Source organism: Mytilus edulis, chromosome 5 (genome assembly GCF_963676685.1).
Source record: "Mytilus edulis chromosome 5, xbMytEdul2.2, whole genome shotgun sequence".
Taxonomy (NCBI): domain Eukaryota; kingdom Metazoa; phylum Mollusca; class Bivalvia; order Mytilida; family Mytilidae; genus Mytilus; species Mytilus edulis.
In genome coordinates, this window is record NC_092348.1 from 7,603,868 (window position 1) to 7,631,533 (window position 27,666).

At 31.4% G+C, this 27,666-nt stretch overlaps 2 protein-coding genes across 3 annotated transcripts; one reads left to right on the plus strand and one right to left on the minus strand.

The window, feature by feature from the left end:
- On the minus strand, positions 1-7,922 carry LOC139525389 (protein Flattop homolog). Its single transcript, XM_071320701.1, has 5 exons — positions 7,754-7,922; positions 4,077-4,139; positions 2,966-3,101; positions 2,374-2,477; positions 1-1,789 (listed from the first exon to the last, which is right to left on the minus strand). Exons 1-5 carry the CDS (start codon positions 7,778-7,780, stop codon positions 1,403-1,405), a joined length of 717 nt encoding a protein of 238 aa, XP_071176802.1. The 5' UTR covers positions 7,781-7,922; the 3' UTR covers positions 1-1,402.
- LOC139525390 (BOS complex subunit TMEM147-like) lies at positions 3,523-25,673 on the plus strand. Of its 2 annotated transcripts, none has more exons than XM_071320704.1 (6): positions 3,523-3,572; positions 11,631-11,763; positions 12,810-12,946; positions 13,485-13,569; positions 20,885-21,006; positions 24,660-25,673. In XM_071320704.1, the coding sequence occupies exons 1-6, from the start codon at positions 3,538-3,540 to the stop codon at positions 24,793-24,795; spliced, it is 648 nt and encodes a 215-aa protein (XP_071176805.1). In that variant the 5' UTR covers positions 3,523-3,537; the 3' UTR covers positions 24,796-25,673. The 2 variants fall into 2 exon arrangements, with proteins under 2 accessions (XP_071176805.1, XP_071176804.1); XM_071320703.1 differs by lacking the exon at positions 3,523-3,572 and adding an exon at positions 8,086-8,246.
- The last annotated feature ends 1,993 nt before the right edge of the window (positions 25,674-27,666 follow it).

Here is a 27,666-nt window from a genome sequence, read left to right on the forward strand (position 1 = left end):
TTTCAGCTAAATATAACTTTATTCATAAACATTTTGTTTATCATTCAAATTGTATATTCTATACCAAAAATTAATAAAATCAATTAATCAAAAATAACTGGATGTTGGTTTAAATATGTAAATACCTCTAAAACTGATGTTTATTTATGTGTATTACTTATTTTATTCTTGATTCTTTCATTTAAATCTAAACTATATCATGAACATGATATGATTATTTAAATAAAAAACAGATCAAAACAGGACGTTAACAATATTCAGCTTGGCAAAAAGATGTACCCAATACTATATCAAAACCAAAGGGAATTGAAAATCAAAGACGTGAATATACAAATTGCACAGTGAACAAATATAAAATTTAAAATTTAATAAATATACACATAGTAAATAAATAAACAACAGTATCACAGTTCTCTCCATAACAATATAAAATTTACTTTCAAAGTAAATATATTTACCGATAATCATGGACGATTACACAAAGACATTTTGACAACAGATTGCAAAATAACAGTTACTTCCCTTTAATTTAACTAATATTTTGTCCATTTAACATAATAAGTTTACATCATCCAGATTTAGATTTTGTTTTAATTGGACAGCTACTTCACATCCATGAGTTGCCACCACCAAAATATATATTTATTAGATAAAAAAAATAAATGAGGGTTAAACCCATTTCCCTTGAAAAAAACTTAAAAAGAGTGAGTAAAGTTTCAACATGTTAGAACAAACAATTCACATAAACAATAATCCCGAGAATGGGTATTTGGCTTAACTACTGGTATATAATCAGTATCAATAGATTAAAATGGCATGTAAATATTTCCAGCATATATTTAAAGCCAAAACAATTCCCCCCAAGTTGCAGGCATATATATTTGTAATTTTTAAATATACTGCATATTTTTCATATATGTATATATAGTTAAAAAGTAATCAAGTGAAAAAAACTTGCAACATATCAAATTCTTATTTCCCTAAAAAGGGGGGTCAGAAAAATCTCACAATATATCTTGCTTTAAATTATAATTACAAGAATTAAAAATATAATCACAACGTCATATATTGAATTACAATTTATTTTCATGATTTAGAATGTTTTATTAGGCTATTAATTTTAAAATGCATTTTACTGTACTCACAAAAAATTGGCAGTGAATTTTCTATTAAAATAACCACCAAAAAGTTAACTTATTTAAGTATGTGTACACACTACTTCTACTGATAGCATAAAAAGTGGAACCATTGTATGTTTACATAAACATTAAAATTTACTTCTCAGAAATTTTATCATAATCTGAACATTTTCTTCTTTTAACATAACTATGTCTGTAATTCCCGTTTTTTCAGTGGACTAGGCAATATTCCAAGTATACAACTACTAAATTTTTTTTAAAGTCTATGCCTGTACTGGTGGTTCACATGATTTAGGAGAAGGCCAATTAATAGGAGTTCTTGATGACAGCACTGGCATATCTGGTTCATAAGTTCCTGCTACTGCACAATTCGTTGTGGCTGGGTATTGTCCACTTCTTCTGGATCCTGCTGACCTAGCTGGTGACTGTGGGTGTGGCCAGTTAAGTGTTGGAGTAGGGGGTTTGGAACGATAGGTAGGTGTCATAGGTTTAGATCCTATCGGTGGCATCTTTGGACTTGTGGATATTGGCTCTGGATTTCTAGCACCTGATCTTCCTCCTGAGCCATTCATCAAAAGAGTTTCAAATGGTCCTGGGCCAATACCACCATCAGCTTTAATATCTTCCTTTACACGTAAGGCATCTGGAACCTGCAAATCACATAGTAATAAATCATACATATCAATATATCAAGCTAATGACAGATGTTTCATGGAATTTTGTGCTGATGACTTTTATTCTTTATGTTCCATATCTATCATTGTCTATAATAGTTTCAAATACTTTAATTAAAATTCTTTTTGTAGATTTTAGATTTTTATATTGTATAGACTCCTATCCAAAGTTGAAGATTGTTGAAAACAGGCAGGTTCTAGCTACTTTTTGGTCTATTAGGTTCAAATACCTTCGTATGAGAATTAGAAGTTTTATCTAGAACTTAACTTATATACAATTTATGCATTCCGTAATCTTCAAAACATTGTATAAAAACTTCCTTGATAACAAATTTGGTTTATAACCATAAACAACCAGTTGTTTTCTTTCCCAAATAAAATTATATAATTGTCATAATGTATAATATCATGATAATAACTTTTTAGTGTAGTTACCCTTTTATTAACCAGTTTTGTTTTTAACCATCCTTTTTTTTTTTTAAATCTCAAACAAATAAACAAAACTTTCATTTAACCTTGAGTAATCTGTTGAGTAATACTTCGGACATTAGTGTCATTACCTTGCATCTCTTTAATTTCCCTCTAAGAACAATATCCCCATCTGTTTTAGATCTCAGTAAACTTTCTACTGCATGTCCAGACCGTGCTGTGGGGTTTGTGTTACCTGTTGACAAATGTTAAAAAATACATGATATATCGTTTATTGCTAATTATAATCCCACATTAAATAGCTGTTATACAGAGATTTCTGGAAAACATGCAGGACATTTTAAATTACATTAATAAAAACAATGATCAAATCCACAGGTTACAAATTATGTGTACCTAGCTAACACAAATACACTTGTGATCTTAAAATTTATCAACACAATTATCTGTGCATACTATCAACTGTTGTTCATTACACTTTGTAAGTTTATCTAAAATCCATAAGTTGCTATTTTTTCTTTTTGTACTATTTGTAACTGTCCCCAAAAAAGTACAAATCACAGCAGTTCTGTATTTAAATTCAAAAATTTTTAGTGTAGTGATACAAATTCTTTCATACCATTTTATTTTACATATTTGATAAAAACATGTCTTATCTGTTCACATATTATTCATAAAAGACAAACTTCAACATCATCTAACTATAAAATCTTTTTTTCTGACCTGGAATTTTCAGTGGCATATCCCAGGTTCCTACAAAAGTGCCCCATGGTGAGTCTCTTGATCTTTTGACACCTGGAATCAAATGTCCTCTGTTGTTGGCAACTATCTGGGTAAAGCCATCAAATGATCTTGGTCTCTGTAAAAATAGAAGACAAAATAATCAGAAATTCAACATTTTTACAATCAAAATAAACATGATACATTTTTTTTTCAATTTGGAAAATTAGATCACTGAAACATTTTTGCTAAAACTATAAGAAAAATTCCATAATTCTTACTGTTTCCTTCATTTTCATAATACAATATTACATGTGTGATGACAAAGGAAAGCTATACATTATACCAATCATAAAATATACATTAATTTTAGAAATGTCAAGGGATGTGGATTTTAAATTTTAACAACTGAAACCATTCACTGTGACTTTCCAATTGTAACTACCAAAATATGAATACTACCATTATGTTAGGTCAATGGTCGTAAATGTGTTCAAATAACATATAACTTATTAATTATATTCAGATCATAATAGAAGTCTTCAATATAAAGAGAGATTTTACTTGGTAAATAAATGCCGATTTCTTGTGATATAATTAATCAACAAAGGTAAATATGAATGAATAAGTGCAAATAGGTCATTATTGTTATAAATACAATAGTGACAATAACTTTTTTGTGAACAATGTATGTACATTTAAATTTTACATTAACATGACTAAATAAGTCATTTATGAAAACTCCACTACCTTGTTTATTCAAACTGTAAAAGTATTTAATAAAAGTTCTAACCAAATACATGACATAAATGTATAGCCCTTCAATGTACAAAAATTTCTTTTTAAATATATATATATATATCCCATCTTAAAAATTTTAATACTGTAAGTTCAGAAATTATTACATGCATTTAATTATTATGGGATTTGGTCATTTGAGACTAAAATGCGATTTTTTATCTTTGCGATATTGAAAAAGATCCTCTTTAATTAATCAAAAAAAATTCAAAATGCAAGTTTAAATTATTGATATTATAACCTTTTTGTAATTATAAAAACGTCGCATTAATTTCTGAAATTATAATATGACAAATGTACACAGTACATGTATTACCTCTCTATATTCTCTTGCCACCTGCCAGTTCTGTAACTTCACAGGATCAAAAGCATTTGTGTACTGGAAAAAAGTAATTCTACAATTATTGCGTGATGCTCATTGTGAAAGTTCTTTCTACATGTTCTAAATCTGTAATTTCGAGATATAGGAAGATGTTGTATGAGTACCAATGAGACAACTCTCCATCAAAGTAGCAATTTATAAAAGTAAAACATTATAAGGGGGTCTCATTGGGGGGTTCCGATCCCAGATCCCGCTTACTGTTTTGTCAGATTCCCGTATCCCGCCTATACTATGTACGTAAGCAATTTTCATTTTTTTGTCATTTCCCGAGTCCTGCAAGACCTCATTTCCCGTTTTCATGCCACAATAATTTGATTTCACGTGTCACGCTTACCAAAAATCGGCAATACCGCGTCACACTTAAACCCCAATGAGACCCACTTATAGGTCAAGGTACTGCCTTCAACACGGAGCCTTGGCTCACACCAAACAGCAAGCTATAAAGGGCCCCAAAAATTACTAGTGAAGACCATTCAAACCGGAAAAAACCAACATTCTAATCTATATAGAAATGAGAAACACTTAATAACCACATAAACAGAAGACAACCACTGAACATCAGATTCCTGACTTATGACAGGTGCTGTTTGGTATTGTGGTTTTTGGAAAAATTAATTATGAACATTTTACAATTTACAAAAACCATCATATGGAAGAAGTCACCCCTTCCTTTCAGTAGGTTTTTTATAGGGGAGATGGGGCCAAATTTTAATAATAGTGTTTCCGACAGATTTTGGCTTGATATCTTTGTGCTCTGTGCTTTTTATTTTTAAATGTGCCTCCCCCCCGAATCTGGGTCCGTCCGCCCTGATTCTGGTTCGCCCTAGTTTCTGTTCGCCCTAATACCTGTTTGCCCCGAGTCCGTTCGCCCTGATTTTATTTTTAGTATAGGTTGCGTTGTGTGTATATAATTGAATGTGTTGAAGTCAGTCTACAATTTCGCCGAATATTTACGATGTATCATGTTAACTTGTCTAAAGCTAGCTGCTATACTAGGTTATAAGTTTCAGTACATTTCAGGACTACAAGATAATGTGACTTCAAGGTATTGAGGACTAAGTTTGTATCTGTATGTAATTACGTTACTAGGAAATATAAGTTTCTGTGAATTTCAGCACTACATTGTATTTTTAAAAGTAAAACAACTGAAGACTAAATTATTTGTATGTAATTGAATATGTTGAAGTTTACATTCACCGAATATTTATTTATGATGTATTCTCATTATTAATCCACCAAAGTTCAGTTCAGTTCAGTTCAGTTTCTTGTATATTCCTCCATTAATTGTGGAGCACTACCCAAAGGGTATAGTTTTAAAGACAATTTATATAACAATCAGTGATATCAAAGGTATCAAATGACACCTAATCAGCAATCAAAATTCAATCAACAGTAATTAAAAGTAATTATAAAATAAAGTGTAACAATGCAGCCAAGAATTTTATTTAATTAATATAAATTTGGCAGATATTCTGTATTTAACTTTTAATAGATATACGTAAATTTTAATACATATATATTTCGTTCATTGATGTAACATATATACATATCATAAATGAATATAGGGCGAACGAACCCAGGGCGAACGGACTATCAGGGCGAACAAACCCAGTGCGAACGAACCTAGGGCGAACATGTAATCAGGGCGAACGATCCCGATACCCCTCCCCCCCCCCCATGCTCCTTTTCTGTCATATTTTTAATAATGCACTATCACATACAACTGTTTATATTGTTGCAATTAAACTAGGCTGGTTTTTAATACTTGTTAATTAAAACTACAAATCTTTCATAAATATATGGGCCCATATATTCTTTCAAAAGTTTGAAATAAAATATCTTTAAAAAATCTTTTTTACTATTCTTATCCACACAGAACTTAAAACATTGAGAGCGCTTAATGCTTTAAAGTTAATATGAGGCTGTCAACATCATTTTATGGGTGACTGCTGCTGGTGGTAAAAGTTTCATTGTAGGCACTGGCTACGGTTACATGGAAATGTAACAATAATAAAAATATTATTGTTACATTGGAGACTAATTGCCGGAATGCAAAGTTGGGTAAGGAACCGATTAATTACGAATGTAACAATAATTATTGAGGCTACGGTTACATTGCGTTATTGTTACATGAAAAACAGCAATGTACGCTAGATTTATTAAACTTAAATCTTCTATATAGTTTTGTTGCTTAATTCATGCATGTCTACTAAATAATACTTGTTATAATAATAAATAATAAATATTATTATTCAACAAATGGTGTTTAAATTTGAGGTTCTTAAAGATACTACTTCAAATTAGTAGTGCCAAAGGCGAAAAATATAGTTCAATGGTTTGTTGTTGAAAACTCGGGCTAAGAAAACTGTTCACTTTTAAGTATTTAACTGCACACCTACTCGTATTACCGTCATTATACTTTGAACAAAAAAATGAAGAGATTCCTATTACCAATTTTGTTTGAGTGAAAAATTTATTTCTTGCATGGGATGCGTTTATTTCTTGCATGGGATGCGTTTGAAACGAAACTGAAACAATATCAAGACACAAATTTCATACTGCTATACAAACGCACTTACCAAAAATTGATACATCAAAAGCAAAGTTTGCTAACTGTGAATTAACACTGTGAACTTCTGTATACATGTATAAAATTGAGAATGGAAATGGGGAATGTGTCAAAGCGACAACAACCCGAACATAGAGCAGACAACAGCCGAAGGTCACCAATGGGTCTTCAATGTAGCGAGAAACCCCCGCACCCGTCGGAGGCGTCCTTCACCTGGCCCCTAAACAAATATGTATACTAGTTCAGTGATAATGGACGTCATACTAAACTCCGAATTATACACAAGAAACTAACATTAAAAAATAATACAAGACTAACAAAGGCCATGCAAAGGCTCCTGACTTGAGAAAGGCGCAAAATTGCGACGGGTTAAACATGTTTATGAGATCTCATCCCTCCCCTATACCTCTAGCCAATGTAGAAAAAAACAAACGCACAACACTACGCGTAGTAAAACTCAGTTTAAAAGATGTCCGAGTCCGATTTCAGAATCCATGGAAGATGTACTATAAAAAAATCAAAAAATTGTATGTTATACTTGTGTATGTATTGTAAATATAAGATAATGTCTTCAACTTTTATTATTTAGTACATATTACTAGTCCCATCGAACATTGCTGTTTTTCATGTAACAATAACGCAATGTAACCGTAGCCTCAATAATTATTGTTACATTCGTAATTAATCGGTTCCTTCTCCAACCATGCATTCCGGCATTTAGTCCCCAATGTAACAATAATATTTTTATTATTGTTACATTTCCATGTAACCGTAGCCAGTGCCTTCATTGTATGTAAACAATGGGGCACTGTTTCCTTTAATTTAAAACACTTCAGCAATACAATGTAGTTTTTGTTGCTCTAAACACGCTATATTATAATTAACAATCTGTTTACTTATACTACCCTGCAAAAACATGAATTATAGGCTAAAGACATTCAATAAGCTTCATTACATTTTGCATCACCTTCAGACTATTTTATAGAGTGACAAGTATAAAAAAAATCATAAAATTTGCATTTATTTGGATGACAATACAAACCTGATTTGCACTGAAGTGTAAAGACATCACGAAGGATTATTTTTATAAAATACAACGGTTTAATGAGAGGCTTAACGCCTTTTTATCAGCTCAGATATCCCTTATCTTGTTGGATTCTTTCACTCGATGATGTTCGCCATAACAATACAATATCGTTGCCCATAGAAACGGGTTCAGAAATGGTGATGAAAAAATAAGATTTATATAAAATTATAAAGAATAAATTAGTAAAGAAGTATAATATGCCCTAGATTTGAAGAAGAATCTTAATTTCACTTTTAAAGATAACATTGACTCCGTTAATTGCGGAACCGATACGCACTGAATATATCTATTTCTACTTCCGGTTAAAGCAACCGGCGACTCTCGCAGCTAAGTTATATTTAACAGCTAAGTTCGCATATTTAACAGAGAAAATGACGTTGTTCCACTTTGGGAATTGTTTAGCGCTTGCTTATGTGCCATATATGATTGTTTACAAGTTTTCAGGATTGTAAGTAAAACCAGCACAAAAAGTTGTTGCAGTACAGCCAGTATAGCCTATAGGGGGTCTCATGGGGGGGGTTCTGATCCCAAATCACGCTTACTGTTTTGTCAGATTCCCGTATCCCACTTTCACTATCTACGTAAGCAATTTTCATTTTTTGGTAATTTCCTGTGTCCCACTAGACTTTTTTTTCCTGTTTTCATGACTTTCATCAGCACGCTTACAAAAAATTGGCAATTCAGCGTCGCGCTTAAGCCTCAATGAGACCCACAGTATACATGGTATATGTACATTCTTTATCTTTATTTTATCAGTTCAGTGTTCTCCCCAGGCCGATATGACGTGCCCCAGCGCCTTCACAATATTTTAGTAGATCCCGCAGCATCTTAATGGGCCGTTTTCCTGATACTGATTACTGATAATTAGTTTTACCTGAGCTTCGCTTATCTCAGCCTTATCGGACTATGTTTTCATGTAATAGCGTAAATGATCATCAAGAAGATAGATATTCTTAGAAGAAAATTTAAAAATTAAAAAATTTCAGTGCAGAAATTGAAGAAATAGATCGCAAATACATTGTATTTAAACATTGTGTGTGAGATCACTAGACCATTTAAATATTGAAATTTGTTCATTGGTCATGAAGAAGAATCTATTTAAACACGACCAATGAACGTGTTGAATACACATTGCTAAAGTTATTTACGATGAAAATTATGAATGAAAGTATTTGTAGTTGAAAAAATTCAAACTTTTATTAAAGATATCGAGGAGTGATTTATTTTAATAGAAAGTGAAAAAATGTTGCTTGCAAGGTAGAGTCGTCTCAAACTGTCATGTTTTTAGAAATAAAATGAGCATTGAACATCGATCGTGAATCTGTATGTCGGGGAAATATGTGACAATCAAAGCTGGTACCTAATCGCTGCAGCTTCTATATAATGTCACTAGTAAATAATTTCAATGGTCTTAACTTTAATGAATTTGTAAAGTTTTGTTTATATCTACCTGCTAAGATTGGTTTTAACAATAATACACATGGAAGCATAATGACGTATATTAAACTACGGAAACTGTCCAGCTGTTCATTAAATATTTTTCTTTTAAAAAGTTGTATACCAAATATCCTAACCATATTCGATTTTATTAATTCTGAATGAACATGTTCTCTGTAAATAACAAAGGGGTGACTTCTAAGCATTAGGCAGATGATGCAAGTAAAAGTTTTTTTCATATTGCATGTCATGATTGCCTCAGATCACAGAAGTTCACTCTAAAAAAAAGAGTTACACACCTTGAATTTTGCGCCTTGAAAAAATCCTGGGGAGAACACTGCAGTGTTTATTGATGTATTATAAAATTTGAAGTATTAATGTAAAAAGTTAACTTGCAATGAAGCACTGATAATGTTTTTGTTTTATATGACTAGGAACTAAAAAAAATCTAATGTATCTGCTAACCTGAATTCATAAGTCTGTTCACTCCCGAATCCGGGTCTGTTACGTCCTGATTGCTGGTCTGTTTGCCCAAAAACAATGTTACATGTTGGCACCCATTCAAGGTTACCTCCTTTCACTTTGGCACCCTACATATTGGCATCTAAAGTCCCTTCGCACCCTTTTTAGTGGTTTAATTTATGTTACATATGAAAGTTTAAATTTGTAATCGAGTTTTGTGTAAGTGTATTGCTATCATTTTATTGTTTTGAAATAAAGTAAGATTCTGACAACTCTTTTTGTTGTTTAATAAATCTTAATCATGTTTTTGGTAAGGGTATTGCTATCATATTATTTTCATTGTTTCAAAATAAAGTGAGCTCAAAGGGGCCAACCTGTTAAAATAATTATCTCTCATGTCTTTTCATTTAAAATCTCATTCTATGCTAAATACATGCAGTATTTACATCATGCGTATATATACTAATTCAGCTAAAAATAAATCATCAGGTTTTAAGTATAAATGCATTGTGAAAACAAATATTTCATAAATAAAATTGAAGTCAGATATTCTCATGAATATCCTTTTCATATTGGATACAATTTTTTCCAAGTCCGATGCAGACATTTCGTAGTCAAAGCGTTTCAACTGAGGTACTACACAGGCGTCAAAAGCTGTCATTATGGAGTAAAGGGGGTGGCGTCAAAAGGCGTCATTATTGAGGAAAGGGTTAAGGATCAAAATAAGCTAAAAATATTGATACTTGTAGGTCATGGAGCTCCTTTTTCGAGATATTTGCTTTATAAAATATGGCGGGAAAAGGCTGACTCGGACTTTTACCATATATTTGCATTTATATTATTTGGGTCTCAAACCAAAAGAAAGAAAATCAAGAATCTGCTCAAATGACCTTTTATGAGCTATTAAGTCTTGTGTTAAACGATAAATGGGTGTTATGGGGCAAAATATTTTACCTTTTGTCGTATGGAAAAACACCAAGGAGCCAGAACATTTGACACTTATTCCAAAACCTCACCTAAGTACATCTTTAAGTCTGTTTGTTATTTTTAAAAAAATAGAACACTTTCATGATATTTTACAAAATATGAATCCATGAAATATTGTCTCAATGCATCTGGATGATCTCCCTTTAACCAGTGACAGTCAAAATTCAATATTGTCTATCTATCAAAAAGACAAAATTTCATATTGAAAATTGTCCTTTTCTGGACAGACAAATACTGTATATGTCTTTTGATGAAGTAAATATGTTGTTTTATTGACTTTAGAAAAACTGATATTCACTGAGGCCAAGTGTTTTTCAAAAGTCAATTAAACCACATATTTTACGAAACAAAAGACAGTTATTGTGTTATTCCATGTTTGAAAGACCTTGGAATAAGTGTCAATTTAAAATATGTATTCAATTAGCAGTTATTTACAAAAAACAATTGTACGTCAAACATTTTAACTTTATTAATCACATAGAAGCACTCAACGTTTTGCGCAGTTAATATACTTTTTCAGTAGGTGAATTTTCTTTTTTATTCAAAATCTTTAAAAAAAAATTCATGTCTTTAATTTATTATTTATGCTATGGTAATCTGATCTTTATAAAAGCACAAATGGGTAAGCTTTATTAGGAATAAAACTATGCCAAATATTGTTGCACATGGAATTTTTATCACATATTATTGTTGTTATCCTCATTTTGCATGTTTTGAGCACATTAGTGATACTTCAAATGTACCTCAACTATTTTTTTTTAGAATCATAAGGATGTTCATGTATTAAAGAACACTGAAAAATAGTGAACAAGATATTTATTGAAGTATTTACACATCCTACTTTTCAAATTGGGATCTTTATTTTCATGTGCAAGTGGTAATATAAAAAAATTAAAAATACCAATTTTTGTTCACAATTCAAATGTGTATTTTATGTCCATTTCAGAGCCGAGTATGGAGCATTCTGGAAGTGTGTACAGGCTGGAGGAACTTATCTGTTTACACAATTATGTAAGATGTTAATTTTGGCGACATTTTTCCCTGCCACAGAAGTATCAACAGGCTTGGATGTTGTTGGGGTAAGTATAACTTTGACAAAATATTCCAAGATGTTGTTTGAATTAAGTAATTCATGTACATCCACAGAAGTATTGACAGGACTATTAAGTATAAGAGAAACAGTCACAGTACATGTACATGTATCTACATGCTTGGATGTTGTATGAACCTGACCGATACATTTCACAAGCACAAAGATGTAGCACTTTTTACTGTGAAAGAAATAATTTCTTCTTGGCTGAAACAAGTTACGTAGATTTCATGGTTTTCTCTAATAACGGAATTAAGTACATGTACCAAACAAAAAACCTATTTTCTATTGTGTTAATCATTGAACCAGAAATTTTAAACATCACAAAATTTAAGTACTTACTAACACAGTATATGTTCCTTCTCTTTAGGAAAGGGAACACTGGTTTCTTTTATTCTTTATACTGTGGATTCTTTCTTTTTCGTGGATTAAGAAAAATTGCATGATTGTTGATATTTAATTTCATGATTTTGCCAGTCTGCATAAACAAATGATGAAATCCTAAGGGAAATTTGTTAGTCATTGAACCTCAACATCATGGTTCACCTGTACCCATGAAATACACTAAAATTGGTATTCAAAGAATAATAATGAATCCACAGTAATAAGTTGTACCAATTTTTGTTGATTTCGTGTGTATAGGTGAACTTTTGCAATGGTAGAATGTATATTTAGCTTTCTAAGATCATCTTTCAAACATTGTCATCTTATAGTTATTTTCCTGAAAACCTACACATTATCCATGCATTATTTGTGGAAGTTATTTTGTTTGAAATATTGTTAAATTACTGATGAATAAGACTATGTCCTCTGCAAATTTTTTTTGCAGCTACATGTACAAAACAAGGCAATTTTACGTATTTACCGAGCTTAATTTTACAGTGTAACACATTCATTCACTCCACAATTGTTCACATATAATTATTTGCAGTTTCAATCTTATATGACATGTACATATGAGGTGATATCTTAATCGTCATCTTAAATATCTTTGTGAAATGTCTTTTAAATCCTAAGATTATTTTTTTTCACTAGGAATTCATGAAGTCAACAGTAGATTTTGCAGACTTAGTTGGAATATATTTTGTAATGTCTAAAATAGCAGGAAAAGGACAGCTTAAATTTATGGTGGCAGGTCTGGGATGGGCAACAGCAGAACTCTTAGTTACAAGGTAATAAGAAAACCAACTGTTACATGCATGTACCTCTTGAAAAGGGGGTGTTTACAGAAAAGTTTTAAAAATCATAAAAAAAATTATCTTGATTTACAAAGATTTCTTTTTTTTCAATTTATTTTTTGCAAAATATTTGAAAGATGCGTTATCCTTTTCAAAGGAGTCTTTATTTATTTATTGTTCTGTATATCCTTGCAGACAAGGACTTTGTATATATAGGAATCACCCTGTATGTCTATCCATACATGTTTGTGCTCAATTACTCCTAAACAGCTGGTAAGATATTGGTGAAACTTTACCCAGTTGTAGAACACTATCTTATGATGAGCCAAAAGGAATATAATCCTGGCCTAACATGTTAAAGGGGAGATAATCCTGGGCTAACATGTTAAAGGGGAGATAATAAGAATTATGTATCTGTAATATTTTTTTAAAGCACTTAAAAAAATAAGTTGCATATTACATTTTATTTGTCACATTCTAATCTTAAAGAACATTTCCCTGGAAAGGTAATTACATTATAATTATATTTCAGATTATTGCCTTTATGGGTTGGTGCCAGAGGAGTAGAGTTTGACTGGAAATATATACAGATGTGTTTTGAATCCAATATTAATTTGGTTAGTATGTAAGGAATAGTTTAAATGGATTTTGTAAGTGTTTCTCATTTCTCGTTTTTTAAATAGATTAGACTGTTGGTTATCCCATTTGAATGGTTTTACCCAAGTCATTTTGTGGGGCCCTTTAAAGATTGCTGTTCCGTATGAGCCAAGGCTCTGTGTTGAAGACCATATCTTGACCTATAATGGTTTACTATTATACATTGTGACTTGGATGGAGAGTTGTCTCATTGGCACTCATGCCACATCTTCCTATATCTATTTGATATGTGGTGCATAGTAGTGCATAAAAATCAAAATATTTTGTTGCATTTAAACACTTTAAAAAAAGTCTGAACTTGACTTTATTTTATGGTTCAATGGTCAACATTAACATGATTAAGTTTTCGTAATTTGATATATTTCTCAGATGCTACATTGTATATGCAATAGGCTAGTGATATTTAAAGTTGTAAATGTCTGTCTTGGATATGCTTGCAAATATTAAGCTGATATTTAAAAACTTAGTATAAAACATAATGATGACTTATGTTAATACTTTTTGAAGAATTACAGCATTTCAACATATATACAGATGATTTTTATGCCCCACCTACAATAGAGAGGGGCATTATGTTTTCTGGTCTGTACGTCTGTTCGTTCGTCTGTCTGTTCCTTCGTCCGTCCGTTTGTCCCGCTTCTGTTAAAGTTTTTGGTCAAGGTAGTTTTTGATGAAGTTGAAGTCCAATCAACTTGAAACTTAGTACACATGTTCCTTATGATATGCATTTATATGATCTTTCTTATTTTAATGCAAAATAAGAGTTTTGACCCCAATTTCACGGTCCACTGAACATAGAAAATGATAGTGCGAGTGGGGCATCCGTGTACTGGGGACGCATTCTTGTTTTGTACTGATACTTTAGACTTTAAGTATATAATGATCACCTACAGATTGTTTTTATACATCCCATTTTATACGTCTTTATTATTGTACTAGAACACACCCGTGATATCGCGGGTCCGTGACTGAACTTAAGTATATAACTATGCGCAAGCCTTATTTTAGTATTAGTATTGTCATCTGATAAAGTCATGCCGATTATAAGATACACAGTTTTCTCTGCTTTCAAATCTTTCTGTTTGAACCCGTCGAACTGGAACTTGTCAATTATTGGTAATATTAATTATTTGGAAAACAAAAGGTCCTGGAGTTGAGTATTTTTTAATCAACAGCATTGTCCTATATGAGTTATAAATAAAGTTGAATTCTTTAATTCGCTGTTTTACGTCATGCCCGCTAACAAATTGAAAACTGTACCTATACGCCTTATTTTTAGTCACAGATTTTTAGTATTCGTATTGTTATCTTAGAAAGTCTTACTGATTAAAATACTACAATAGGTAACAATTTGACAATTTAGTGGTGTCAACCCTGTGATTATGACCCGTGTATATAGCTTATTAATCCTGAATACACGTTTGGTGGTGCGCCTGTCAGATGCGGAACGTACAGATAAGGTAATAGGGAACAGGTGAATATACTATTGGTATCGGTATCGGACTCGATCCGGAACTTTAATTATTGGCAATATTAATTACGTGGAAAACAAAAAGGCCTGGAGTGGTGTAATTTTTAATCTACACCTTTGTACTATATTAGTTATATACAAAGTTGAATTCTTTGATTCGTCGTTTTTACGTGATGACGGCTGACAAATTGGACCTCGTTATTTTAGTATTATAGATACTGTTGTCCGTCTGTCTATCTGAACATGTTTGACATTAACTCAAAAATACTTAAACCAATTTGCATGAACATTGGTGAATTGTTTATATGTATTGATGTGAGCTCTCTTTCATTTTTCATAAATTTTAGATACTACTTTTCCGAGCTTTGGGGTTTTATTAATTAAAAAAGGGTGATTTTTCCAGTTTCCAGACAAGAACTAGAAAATGCTTTGAGCAGTATTCATGAAACTTTTGTGAATTGGTTATATTTATTGATGTAAGCTCCCTTCCGATTTTTATGAATTTTATAATTTACATTTATGAGTTTTGGGGTTTTATTCATTGAAAAAAGAGGGATTTTCCAGTTTTCAACCAATGACTCAAATATGCTTTGAGCAGTTTTCATGTAACTTTGATGAATTGTTTATATCTATTGACATGAGCTCACTTATATAAATTTTAGTTTTACGTTTCCAAGTTATAAGATTTTATTCTTAAAAAGGGGTGATTTTTCAGTTTTCAGACAATATCCTTATAAAAAGTGCTTTAACAGATTTCATTAAACTTTGGTGACTGATTTTCATCTATTAAGATAAGCTCTCTTTAATTTTAAGCTCACCTGGCCCACAGAGTAAATTTGACATGGGGGTAAAATTGTTTATTAGGTCAAGATCTATCTGCCCTGAAATTTTCAGATGAATCGGACAACCTGTTGTTGGGTTGCTGCCCCTGAAATGGTAATTTTAAGGAAATTTTGCTGTTTTTGGTTATTATCTTGAATATTATTATAGATAGAGATAAACTGTAAACAGCAATAATGTTCAGCAAAGTAAGATCTACAAATAAGTCAACATGACCAAAATGGTCAGTAGACCACTTTAGGAGTAATTGCCCTTTATAGTCAATTTTTAACCATTTTTCGTAAATCTTAGTACTCTTTTAGAAAAATCTTCTCCTCTGAAACTACTGGGCCAAATTTAACCAAACTTGGCCATAATCATCATTGGGGCATCTTGTTTGAAAAATGTGTCCGGTAACTCGGCCAACAAACCAAGATGGCCGCCATGGCTAAAAATAGAACATGGGGGTAAAATGCAGTTTTTGGCTTATAACTCAAAAACCAAAGCATTAAGAGCAAATCTGACAGGAAGTAAAATTGTTGATCAGGTCACGATCTATCTGCCCTGGAATTTTCAGATGAATTGGATAATCGGTTGTTAGGTTGCTGCCCCTGAATCGGTAATTTTGAGGAAATTTTGCTGTTTTTTTGTTATTATCTTGAATATTATTATAGATAGAGATAAACTGTAAACAGCAATAATATACAGCAAAGTAAGAACTAGAAATAAGTCAGTATGACCAAAATAGTCAATTGACCCCCTAAGGAGTTATTGCCCTTCATAGTCAATTTTTAACAATTTTCTTAAAATTTGAAGATTTTCAATAACATTTTCCACAGAAAGTACTGTTATAGATAGAGATAATTGTAAGCAGCAAGAATATTTAGTAAAGTAAGATCTACAAACACATCACCATCACCAAAACACAATTTTGTCATGAATCCATCTGTGTCCATTGTTTAATATTCACATAGACCAAGGTGAGTGACACAGGCTCTTTAGAGCCTCTAGTTTGTTATTATTTTGAATATTATTATAGATAGAGATTAACTGTATACATCAATAATGTTCAGCAAAGTAAGATCTACAAAAAAGTCAACCTGACCAAAATGGTCAGTTCACCCCTTAAAGAGTTATTGCCCTTTATAGTCAATTTTTCGTAAATTTTTGTAATCTTTTACAAAAATCTTCTCCTCTGAAACTACTGGGCCAAATTTAACCATACTTAGCTACAATCATCATTTGGGTATCTTGTTTAAAAATGTGTCTGTTGACCCGGCCAACCAACCAAGATGGCAGCCATTCTTTGAAATTGTGATGGGCATATCATGCGCGCATGGTGCAGCTTTTTATTTGCATTTTATTCTGGTTCATTCAGATTGACCAACTTGCTGCTAAAGAGGCAGAGATATATTTGTCATACTGAAATGTCTAGTTTGGGTAAGGATTAAAAGGTTTATAAATACTGTTACACTAATTGCTCTCTTCTTTCCCAAAGATTTTTGGAAAGATTAGAACTTGTTCTAAATCTTTACTTAGGCACTGGCCTCCCTAACAACACGACAGGTTAGCTACTATTACTAAATGTATTCACACTGAAATATAGTTCCTTGTAGTTCTCATGTATGTGCACATAATACACATATAAACTGAAAAAAATGGGTATATTTTTGGAGCAGTTCATTTAAGAATGTATGTCATTAAGGTGCGTTGATGTGCAGGCTTTTTTTAAAACATTTTGATTAGCCATTAGGTAATTGAGTATTGATACAATAGTATGATTGACAACTGTCATTATCAACAAACAATCAGAGACCAGGTAGACCTTTAACTACAATGCCCCACCTCCTAAACTGTCAATCAAATTGACCACATTACCTTTCAACCTCTGTCTAACATAATTATATAGATCCTTCAATATACAATTCAATATACAAATATTTGACCTCATAATTGAATGCACAAATATATATATTAGATGTTTGATATATATGTTAGCGGCAATAAGTGAAATTAGGCATTAAGCTTAAATCCTAGGCAATAAGCTAACGCCTAGGCATTAAGTTATTGCCTGAAATTTCCAGGCATTAAGCTTATTACCTGAAATTTGGTGATGATTATTCATCCTATTGCCGAACATGATTTTAGGCAATAAGTGAAGTTTTAGAATTTAGGGGTTTTTAGCATGTTTAGTGATTTTTCTTGAAATAAAGTATTTTCTTAATTATATTCCTAATATTAATATACGTTTATCTGACAAATCTTCAAATTTTAGTACTTTTCTTATTTAAAACAGAATTAACTCATACTTTTTTGTGGAAGTATAAAAAATAAAAAAAATTTAAAAAAGTGATTGTATCCCATAAAAAAGGGGAGATTCTATATAATCCTTATAATAATTATTTGAAAATATTTACACTTCACTGGTCAAGCTGGTTTGAACTGGTCAAAAGTAGACAAAATTAAGATATGATTTTTTGCTCATACCATTTTATTGGATAAGTAAATTTTCTTTGTTAAAATATTTCTTAAATGCCCTCAGGCCATCTTGTCTTTTTCACTTCTTTATCTGGATTATTCGCATTAAGTGACACCATGTCTATTGAGGAAAAATTCCTTGAATCTTTGAGGTCTAAATTCGAATCGGGGAAAACAAGGAGCTCAGCATATACCCTAGAGTAAAGTACCATGATCTTTTGGCAAAGATTAAACTTTTTGAATCATCAGAAAAGAAATTGACAAAAGATTACTACAATTTAAGAAGGTATGACATTTTTAACATTGGTGGTTTTGAGAGGTTGATAACTAAAGTCAGCGAGAATGACGAGGGAAATTTCAAAATTTATGTTTTCCTAGAGGAACTCTATGGTATTTTGGAAAAGGCACATAAAGAAACAGGTCATGGCGGCAGAGATCGCATGATAAAACGACTAAATAATGGATATGCTAACATTTCACGTGATGCAATTGAATTATTTCTGTCACTTTGTGAAAATTGCAATATGAAAAAAAACATATAGGGAAAGGAGTAGTAGTGAAACCCATTTTATCTAAAGACTTTAACAGTAGAGGACAAGTTGATTTGATGGATTTTCAATCAAACCCAGATGGAAACTATAAATTTATTATGGTATTTCAAGACCACCTTACAAAATTTTGTAACATTATAAAGCCCTTACCTCAAAATGTGCACCAGAGGTGGCTTTTAATCTAATTGATATTTTTACAATTTTTGGTGCGCCCCATATACTGCAAAGTGACAATGGTCGGGAATTCACAGCTTTGGTCATATCCGAGTTAAAATTAATTTGGCCAGAACTTGTTATCGTTCATGGGAAACCGAGACATCCTCAATCACAGGGTAGCATTGAGCGATCAAATGGAGATATCCATGACATGCTAACTGCATGGCTGAGGGACAATGAATCAACAAAGTGGTCAATTGGTATCAAGTTCGTCCAGATTCAAAAGAATTCAGCTCTAAACAAAGGCATTGGACGGTCCGGTCCCCCTATGAAGCCTTATTTGGTAAATGTGCAAAAATTGTATCAAGTTTTCATGTCTTATAAGTAATATTTGATGAGTTTTAATATAAAAACATATTTTATCTGTGATTTTATTTCCAGTAGATGACATTTTAAACTTCAGTTCTCGTAATTTTATTATGTAACAAATGTATAATTTTTATTTAAATGAATAAATGTCTTTTATTTACTCGCATTTATACTTTAGGCATTAAGCTTAATGCCTGGACACATTTTTCAGGATTTAAGCTTAAATCCTAGGATTTAAGACTAATGCCTAACATCATTTAGGCATTAGACTTAATGCCTAGGCGTTAGCTTATTGCCTAGGATTTAAGCTTAATGCCTAATTTCACTTATTGCCGCTAACATATATATAAGGGTGATAGATTTATTTATTGCCTGTTTCTTTTGATCTACATTACATAAAGTGATTCTGTAAATTATGTCTGAAAGATAAATGATTAATGGATTAACAATTGCAAGATCTTTAAAAAAATGAAATATGAATATAAATATGAATATATAAAAGGTATTCAAGTAAGGCCTATAATTTACTTAATTAATTTCCAATAATCATCTGTAATTAATGAACAATTTAGATTAGTTCACTTTTTTTATCAGGATTTGGCTTGAAACAGTTTTAAAATTTTAAAACTTTTAATTATAACAAACCATTGTTTATTAGTTTATTCCCAATCAATTAAAATGCTATTTTAGTCATTTGAATTTTTATTAGAAGTGAATATATATTTTTGCAATCAAGAAAGAATCCACATTTCAATGAAATAAGTTTTTTAATTTGTTTACGTTGAAAAAGTACATTTTCAATACCCTGTGTTGAAAAATACTTTAAAAATTGATCAAAATGCACTCTACAACTTTTAATCTTCAATGTCATATAACCTATGTTTCAACTTACAAAATGCCCAAAACAACATTTTTAGATTATTTTTGTTGACACTTTAACGTTCTAAGCTGTTGGTCTAGATTTTATGTCTTACAAGGATAGTTGGTAACATTTACTTACATTGTAGTAGAAGAATTTTTGATTTGCAATTTTTTGGTTTTTTTTGCAACATGTACAGAACAGGCAACATTATTTGGATAAGATATAAACTGCAGTTTAAATAAAATTGCGCAAATTAAGAGACCCATATTATTTAATTGAGCTCATTTTTTCCTCATACTGGAAAAGCACTTTTCCTTCTAAATACCTGCTGTTAATGCAATTTTAATCTAAAGTGCTTTATTAATAGACATAGGAAGATGTGGTGTGAGTGCCAATGAGACAACTCTCCATCCAAATAACAATTTCATTTTCCCCCACCATACCTTAATATGAAATTATTCAAACTACTCTTCTAATCTTTCCATGAGTGATTTCCATCACTTTGATTAATTTTTCCAGTACTTGTATTTCTACACATTGTTAACATCAAATACATAATTTATCTACAGGGACATCATATGTGTGCAGCTATGTTAGTATGGTTATACAGTAGAAACGACCTTCAAAAGACATATGTTCCTATAGTGATGACCTTGTTAGCACTGAGTTGCTATAGACCACTTATTGTAGAGTAAGTATTTTGAATGTGTCATTGGGATGAAGTATTAAAGATAAGCTTTTAGTGCAAAGTATAAATAGATAAAAAGAGATAAAATTACAAAATATAAAATCCAAAAATACATGAATAACCTGAACTCAATTGAATGACCAAAATATTTTCTAAACATATTTTTTTCAAGCCTTATAAAATCCCCAGTTGTTTGGTAAATATGAATCTTTCCAGACCAAATGCGCTACTGTCACAGTGTGAATTCATTTATTTCCGTTGGTACCAATTTTCGTGAATTAAGGACAATTTACATGTTTGTGGATATATAATTTTGTGGTTTTGCTGAAGTCTACATACAAGCCTATAGGAAATTTGCCTTTCTATGAACATTTAATTTTGTGGTTCACCTATACCCACAAAATCCACAAAAATTGGTATCCATTGAATAATAGTGAATCCACAGTATCTGAGATATGTTATAAATATCTCAACCAACAAAAATTGATTAGGAAAAAAATCATGTCCTAAAGTTTTCCTTTAATTTATCCTTGCAAAACATTTGGAAGTTGTCCAAAACATTGTAGGAAATTAGAATTAGTTCAAGGACAGATATTAAACTACACGTATGGATCTGTTAGAGGTAGCCAGAGTGCAAGACACCTGTTTTTGTTTACTACATGTAACGATACATGTACGTAAGATATGAATGTCATGTACCTGTTATCAAGCTGATCCTTTACCTTACAACTTAGAATTGTTTGTTTACTTTATAGACCACGGATATAAGTAATGAATGTCCTGCACCAGTTATCAAGCTGATCCTTTACCTTACTACTTAGAACTGTTTGTTTACTTTATAAAACAATCCAGGAAATCATGCTTTATGTTTATTTGAGTCTCCAACTACCATGAGAACAGTATCATAATAAACTGGCAGCTGGTTTAAGGAAGTGATATGACATATTCCTATTATTATTACTAAGTGGTGTTCAGAATCTTGATATATGTTTTTTTTTCTCACGTTTTTCACACTAAGGTAACTGGTTCCCAGTTTTTTATGCTTTTAATCAGTTTATGCATTAGGATGTTAGAAGCAACAGAAAAAACTTGCCTTGTAAATCTTAAAATTGAGAATGGAAATGGGGAATGTGTCAAAGAGACAACAACCCGACCAAATAAAAAACAACAGCAGAGGGTCACCAACAGGTCTTCAATGTAGCGAGAAATTCCCGCACCCGGAGGCGTCCTTCAGCTGGCCCCTAAACAAATATATACTAGTCCAGTGATAATGAACGCCATACTAATTTCCAAATTGTACACAAGAAACTAAAATTAAAATAATACAAGACTAACAAAGGCCAGAGGCTCCTGACTTGGGACAGGCGCAAAAATGCGGCGGGGTTAAACATGTTTGTGAGATCTCAACCCTCCCCCTATACCTCTAACCAATGTAGAAAAGTAAACGCATAACAATACACGCATTAAAATTCAGTTCAAGAGAAGTCCGAGTCTGATGTCAGAAGATGTAACCAAAGAAAATAAACAAAATGACAATAATACATGTTTGTATGTTGAATTTTTATACGACCGCAAAATTTGAAAAATTTTTCGTCGTATATTGCTATCACGTTGGCGTCGGCGGCGTCGTCGTCGTCGTCGTCCTGCGTCCGAATACTTTTAGTTTTCGCACTCTAACTTTAGTAAAAGTGAATGGAAATCTATGAAATTTTAACACAAGGTTTATGACCACAAAAGGAAGGTTGGTATTGATTTTGGGAGTTTTGGTCCCAACATTTTAGGAATTAGGGGCCAAAAAGGGCCCAAATAAGCATTTTCTTGGTTTTCGCACTATAACTTTAGTTTAAGTTAATAGAAATCTATGAAATTTTGACACAAGGTTTATGACCACAAAAGAACGGTTGGGATTGATTTTGGGAGTTTTGGTTTCAACAGTTTAGGAATTAGGGGCCAAAAAAGGGCCCAAATAAGCATTATTCTTGGTTTTTCGCACAATAACTTTAGTTTAAGTAAATAGAAATCAATGAAATTTAAACACAATGTTAATGACTACAAAAGAAAGGTTGGTATTGATTTTGGGAGTTTAGGTCCCAACAGTTTAGGAATTAGGGGCCAAAAAGGGACCCAAATAAGCATTTTTCTTGGTTTTCGCACCATAACGTTAGTATAAGTAAATAGAAATCTATGAAATTTAAACACAAGGTTTATGACCATAAAAGGAAGGTTGGTATTGATTTTGGGAGTTTTGGTCCCAACAGAATAAGGGGCCCAAAGGGTCCAAAATTAAACTTTGTTTGATTTCATCAAAATTGAATAATTGGGGTTCTTTGATATTCCGAATCTAACTGTCATGACTGTGTATGTAGATTCTTAACCTTTGGTCCCCTTTTCAAATTGGTCTACATTAAGGTCCAAAGGGTCCAAAATTAAACTTAGTTTGATTTTGACAAAAAATGAATCAGTTAGGTTCTTTGATATGCTGAATCTAAAAATGTACTTAGATTCTTGATTATTGGCCCAGTATTCAAGTTGGTCCAAATCGGGGTCCAAAATTAAACTTTGTTTGATTTCATCAAAAATTGAATAAATGGGGTTCTTTGATATACCAAATCTAACTGTGTATGTAGATTCTTCATTTTTGGTCCTGTTTTCAAATTGGTCTACACTAAAGTCCAAAGGGTCCAAAATTAAACTTAGTCTGATTTTAACAAAAATTGAAATTTTGGGGTTCTTTGATATGCTGAATCCAAAAATGTACTTAGATTTTTTATTATGGGCCCAGTTTTCAAGTTGGTCCAAATCAGGATCCAAAATTATTATATTAAGTATTGTGCAATAGCAAGTCTTTTCAATTGCACAGTATTGCGCAATGGCAAGAAATATCTAATTGCACAATATTGTGAAATAGCAAAATTTTTTTTAATTAGAGTTATCTTTCTTTGTCCAGATTGTAAGCAAGAAATATCTAATTGCAAAATATTGTGCAATAGCAAGATTTTTTTTAATTGGAGTTATCTTTCTTTGTCCAGAATCAACTTAAATCTTTGTTATATACAATATACAATGTATATTCACTTTTTACTACCAACTGATAAATTAAAATAATCTTTACCATTCAGTGATAACAAGCAGTTTTTTTACATCTTAATATTTTATGATGTATTTAAATGAGTAGTTATTGTTGCAAACTCCATTAGAAATTTTAATTGAGATTAGTTTTGGAATAAGGGAAAGGGGAATGTGATTAAAAAAATTGGGTTCAATTTTTCTCATTTGAAATTTCATAAATAAAAAAGAAAATTTCTTCAAACATTTTTTTGAGAGGATTAATATTCAACAACATAGTGAATTGCTCTAAGAGAAAACAAAAATTTTAAGTTCATTAGAACACATTCATTCTGTGTCAGAAACCTATGCTGTGTCAACTATTTAATCACAATCCAAATTTAGAGCTGAATCCAGCTTGAATGTTGTGTCCATACTTGCCCCAACTGTTCAGGGTTCAACCTCTGCGGTCGTATAAAGCTACGCCCTGCGGAGCATCTGGTTATAATTACATTCATGTATGTGGCTCAGTCACAATGATAAATACACATGCTATTAAATTTCTATGTTTTCTGTGTATGATGATATGATGCATGTTTTTATTTTTTCAGAATTTTAATCCATGCAGTTGGCCTAGGATCATGGACATTATTAGCAGCCAAAGCTTTATTTACAACAACAGTTGGGGTGATTGGACTTCAGATATTCCTAACAATGACTGTTCAGACATCTAATAACCATTACTAATAAGGTTAACACCTTGTATATGGAGTGCCTAGAACAACTGGAGTAGGTTTCACAAAAAAACTTACGATTAAGGTTAATAATAAGTCATGAACAATTCAGTATATTTATGATAAATCTTAGTTGTACGTATTTTGGTGAAATTAACTCCTGGTCTTTAACAATAAACCAAAACTATAAACAAACCCTATTACTGTCTGTCGGTATTGGAGATGCAAAAGGTAACACAGTACAAAATCATAGTATACACGGTTGCAAAATTCATTGTATTTCAATAGCAATCAGAAAAGCAAACTTAAATCTGCTGTACATAATAGCATAAACAATTGTATTAAACACATAAGAAAAATTGCAACATATGTTTTTCATATGTTTAGGTTCGATATGAAAACATGTTTTTGAACATATGAAAACATGGAAAACACACATGAAAAACACACATGAAAAACACACATGAAAAACATCATAACACATATGTAAAACATATGTTGCCATTTTTCCTGAGTAACAATGGACTCATATCCTATTGTATCTGCCGTACCCATAGTTAGTAATATGGTAGGGTGACAAATGAGTGTTTTTATTTTGATTTGTCAGTCTGGTATTTTCATTAAATTGACAGTTGCTGAACCTTAAATGGTCAGGTAAAACTATGAGAAATCTAGAATATTGTTTGAGACAAGCTGTTTTACCTGACCAATATCTATCTCGGTATTTAATCATTGTTAAAATAGCTCTTGGTGACTATACATTATTGTGTAAATGTATGAAAGAGATAGTGACTTGGTGTTGCAGTATAAATGAAGAATGCAGATTTTAGTTTTTTTTAGGAAGATAAGTAAATGTGTTGTTCAATAAAGCATACTAAGTTCTGTTGTGTGTGAGATGTTTTATCTATTGTTTTTATTGTAAATCATTTAAGGTAGCACAATACAAAGATTTTTTCACTCCCAATCAGACAACTTTAAACTGATGTAATTCATTTCATCCTTCTTTATATTTTATAAATGAGGTACCAAAAGAAAGAAGAAAGATAAATCTTTCAAATTGTGATAATTTCATTATGACATAATTATTACATAATTAATTATTATGTAATTAGTCGCTATATTGTGATGTCCACACTTGAATGAATTTAGCGTCTTTGTTCTTCATAGCATCCCAAAATATTTTATAGATTCTTGTACAGCACAGCTTGACCTCTAAAACTGTGTCTCAGATTTCCAAAAACATCAATAGAACAAATTTTATACCCAATTGAATTTAGTGGTCTCTAATGAATTGATGTTGCAAACTTCATTGAAGATTTATGAGAGAATGAAATACAATAGGAAAAATCTGAGACACAGTTTTGGAGGTCAAACTGTGTTGTGCAAGAATCTATAATTTTTTTTAGGATGCTACGAAGAACAAAGAAGCTAAATTCATTCAAGTATGGACATCACAGAATGGCAACTAATTACATAACAATTAATTATGTAATAATTATGTCATAATTAAATTATCACAATTTGAAAGATTAATCCTTCTTCTTTCTTTTGGTACCTCATTTATAAAATTTAAAGAAAGATGAGTGGAATTACATCAGTTTAAAGATGTCTGATTGAGGATGAAAAATCTTTGTATTGTGCTACCTTAATATATAAACTTTTCGTTAATGAATGAAATTTCATACTACAGTCATGTCATCATAAAGTATATTGTGTTAATTTAGGTAGTGGTGCTTGCATTTATTGTGTCGCCTGGCTGCATCCATATCACACTTTGTTTATTTATAACTTTATAAAAACAACTGGACAGAATTTAACCAAACATGCTCAGATTATTAATAGGCATGAAGTTTTGCACAGCCTATTTTGCTTTTGAACTTAGTGATCCTTTTGGGTTTCACATACTAAAACAGGAAATTAATCATTTTTGCTTGTATTATCTTTCCAGCAGCACACATCTTCATGGAACACTCATGCATTTTCGACACTTAATACTGCATATTATATTACATTATGTTACATATTTAAAATATTAAAGGAAATAGGAAGAAAAGTGAACTTGATCTGAATTTACAACTTATATCTTATTCTAAATGGAGTTCACACACTCAGTCATTATGGTGATTCTGTTCAGATAATGATTTATAAATCTTTATACAAACCAAATTTAGGAAAATATTTAGCTTCGCTTCTCTCTACTTCAATGTAAATTATTATTTTAAAACACTGCCATTCACATGATACTGTTTCAAAAATTTCAAATCATTTCATTTATATTTTACATTTAATGTTACACCTGGTTTGCCTGGTCTGTGAATATGTAAAATCTTTGTCCTTTTTCACTACGACTAGTGAATAATTTGTTTGTATAGCTGTGTTATTTAAAGAAAATAATGTGTCACTTATGTTAGAAATTGTGCATTTATATATAGTATTGTATTCTATTCAGAATAAAAATTAAGAATTTTAAAATTTTTATTCATTTTTGTCGAGCCTGCAGAAAGCTGGACACAGGGATAGTGATCCAGCAGCAGCGTTAGCTAACTTCTTAAAAGCTTTATATTTAAGAAGGTAGAAGACCTGGAAGTTTCAATTTCATACTTTGTAAGGTTTCTGTTTGTCACATGTCCATTGTCTTTGACCTCATTTTCATGGTTCAGTAACTACTTAAAAAAAAGCTAAGATTTTTCTCTCTTATTATGAGTAATAGGATAACTATAATTGGTATGTGTGTTCCTTGCAAGGTCCTCATGCCTGTCTGACAGTTTTCACTTGACCTCAACCTCATTTCATGGATTAGTGAACAAGGTTAAGTTTTGGTGGTCTAGACCATATTTAAGATACTATAAGCAATAGGTCTAGTATATTTGGTGTATGGAAGCAC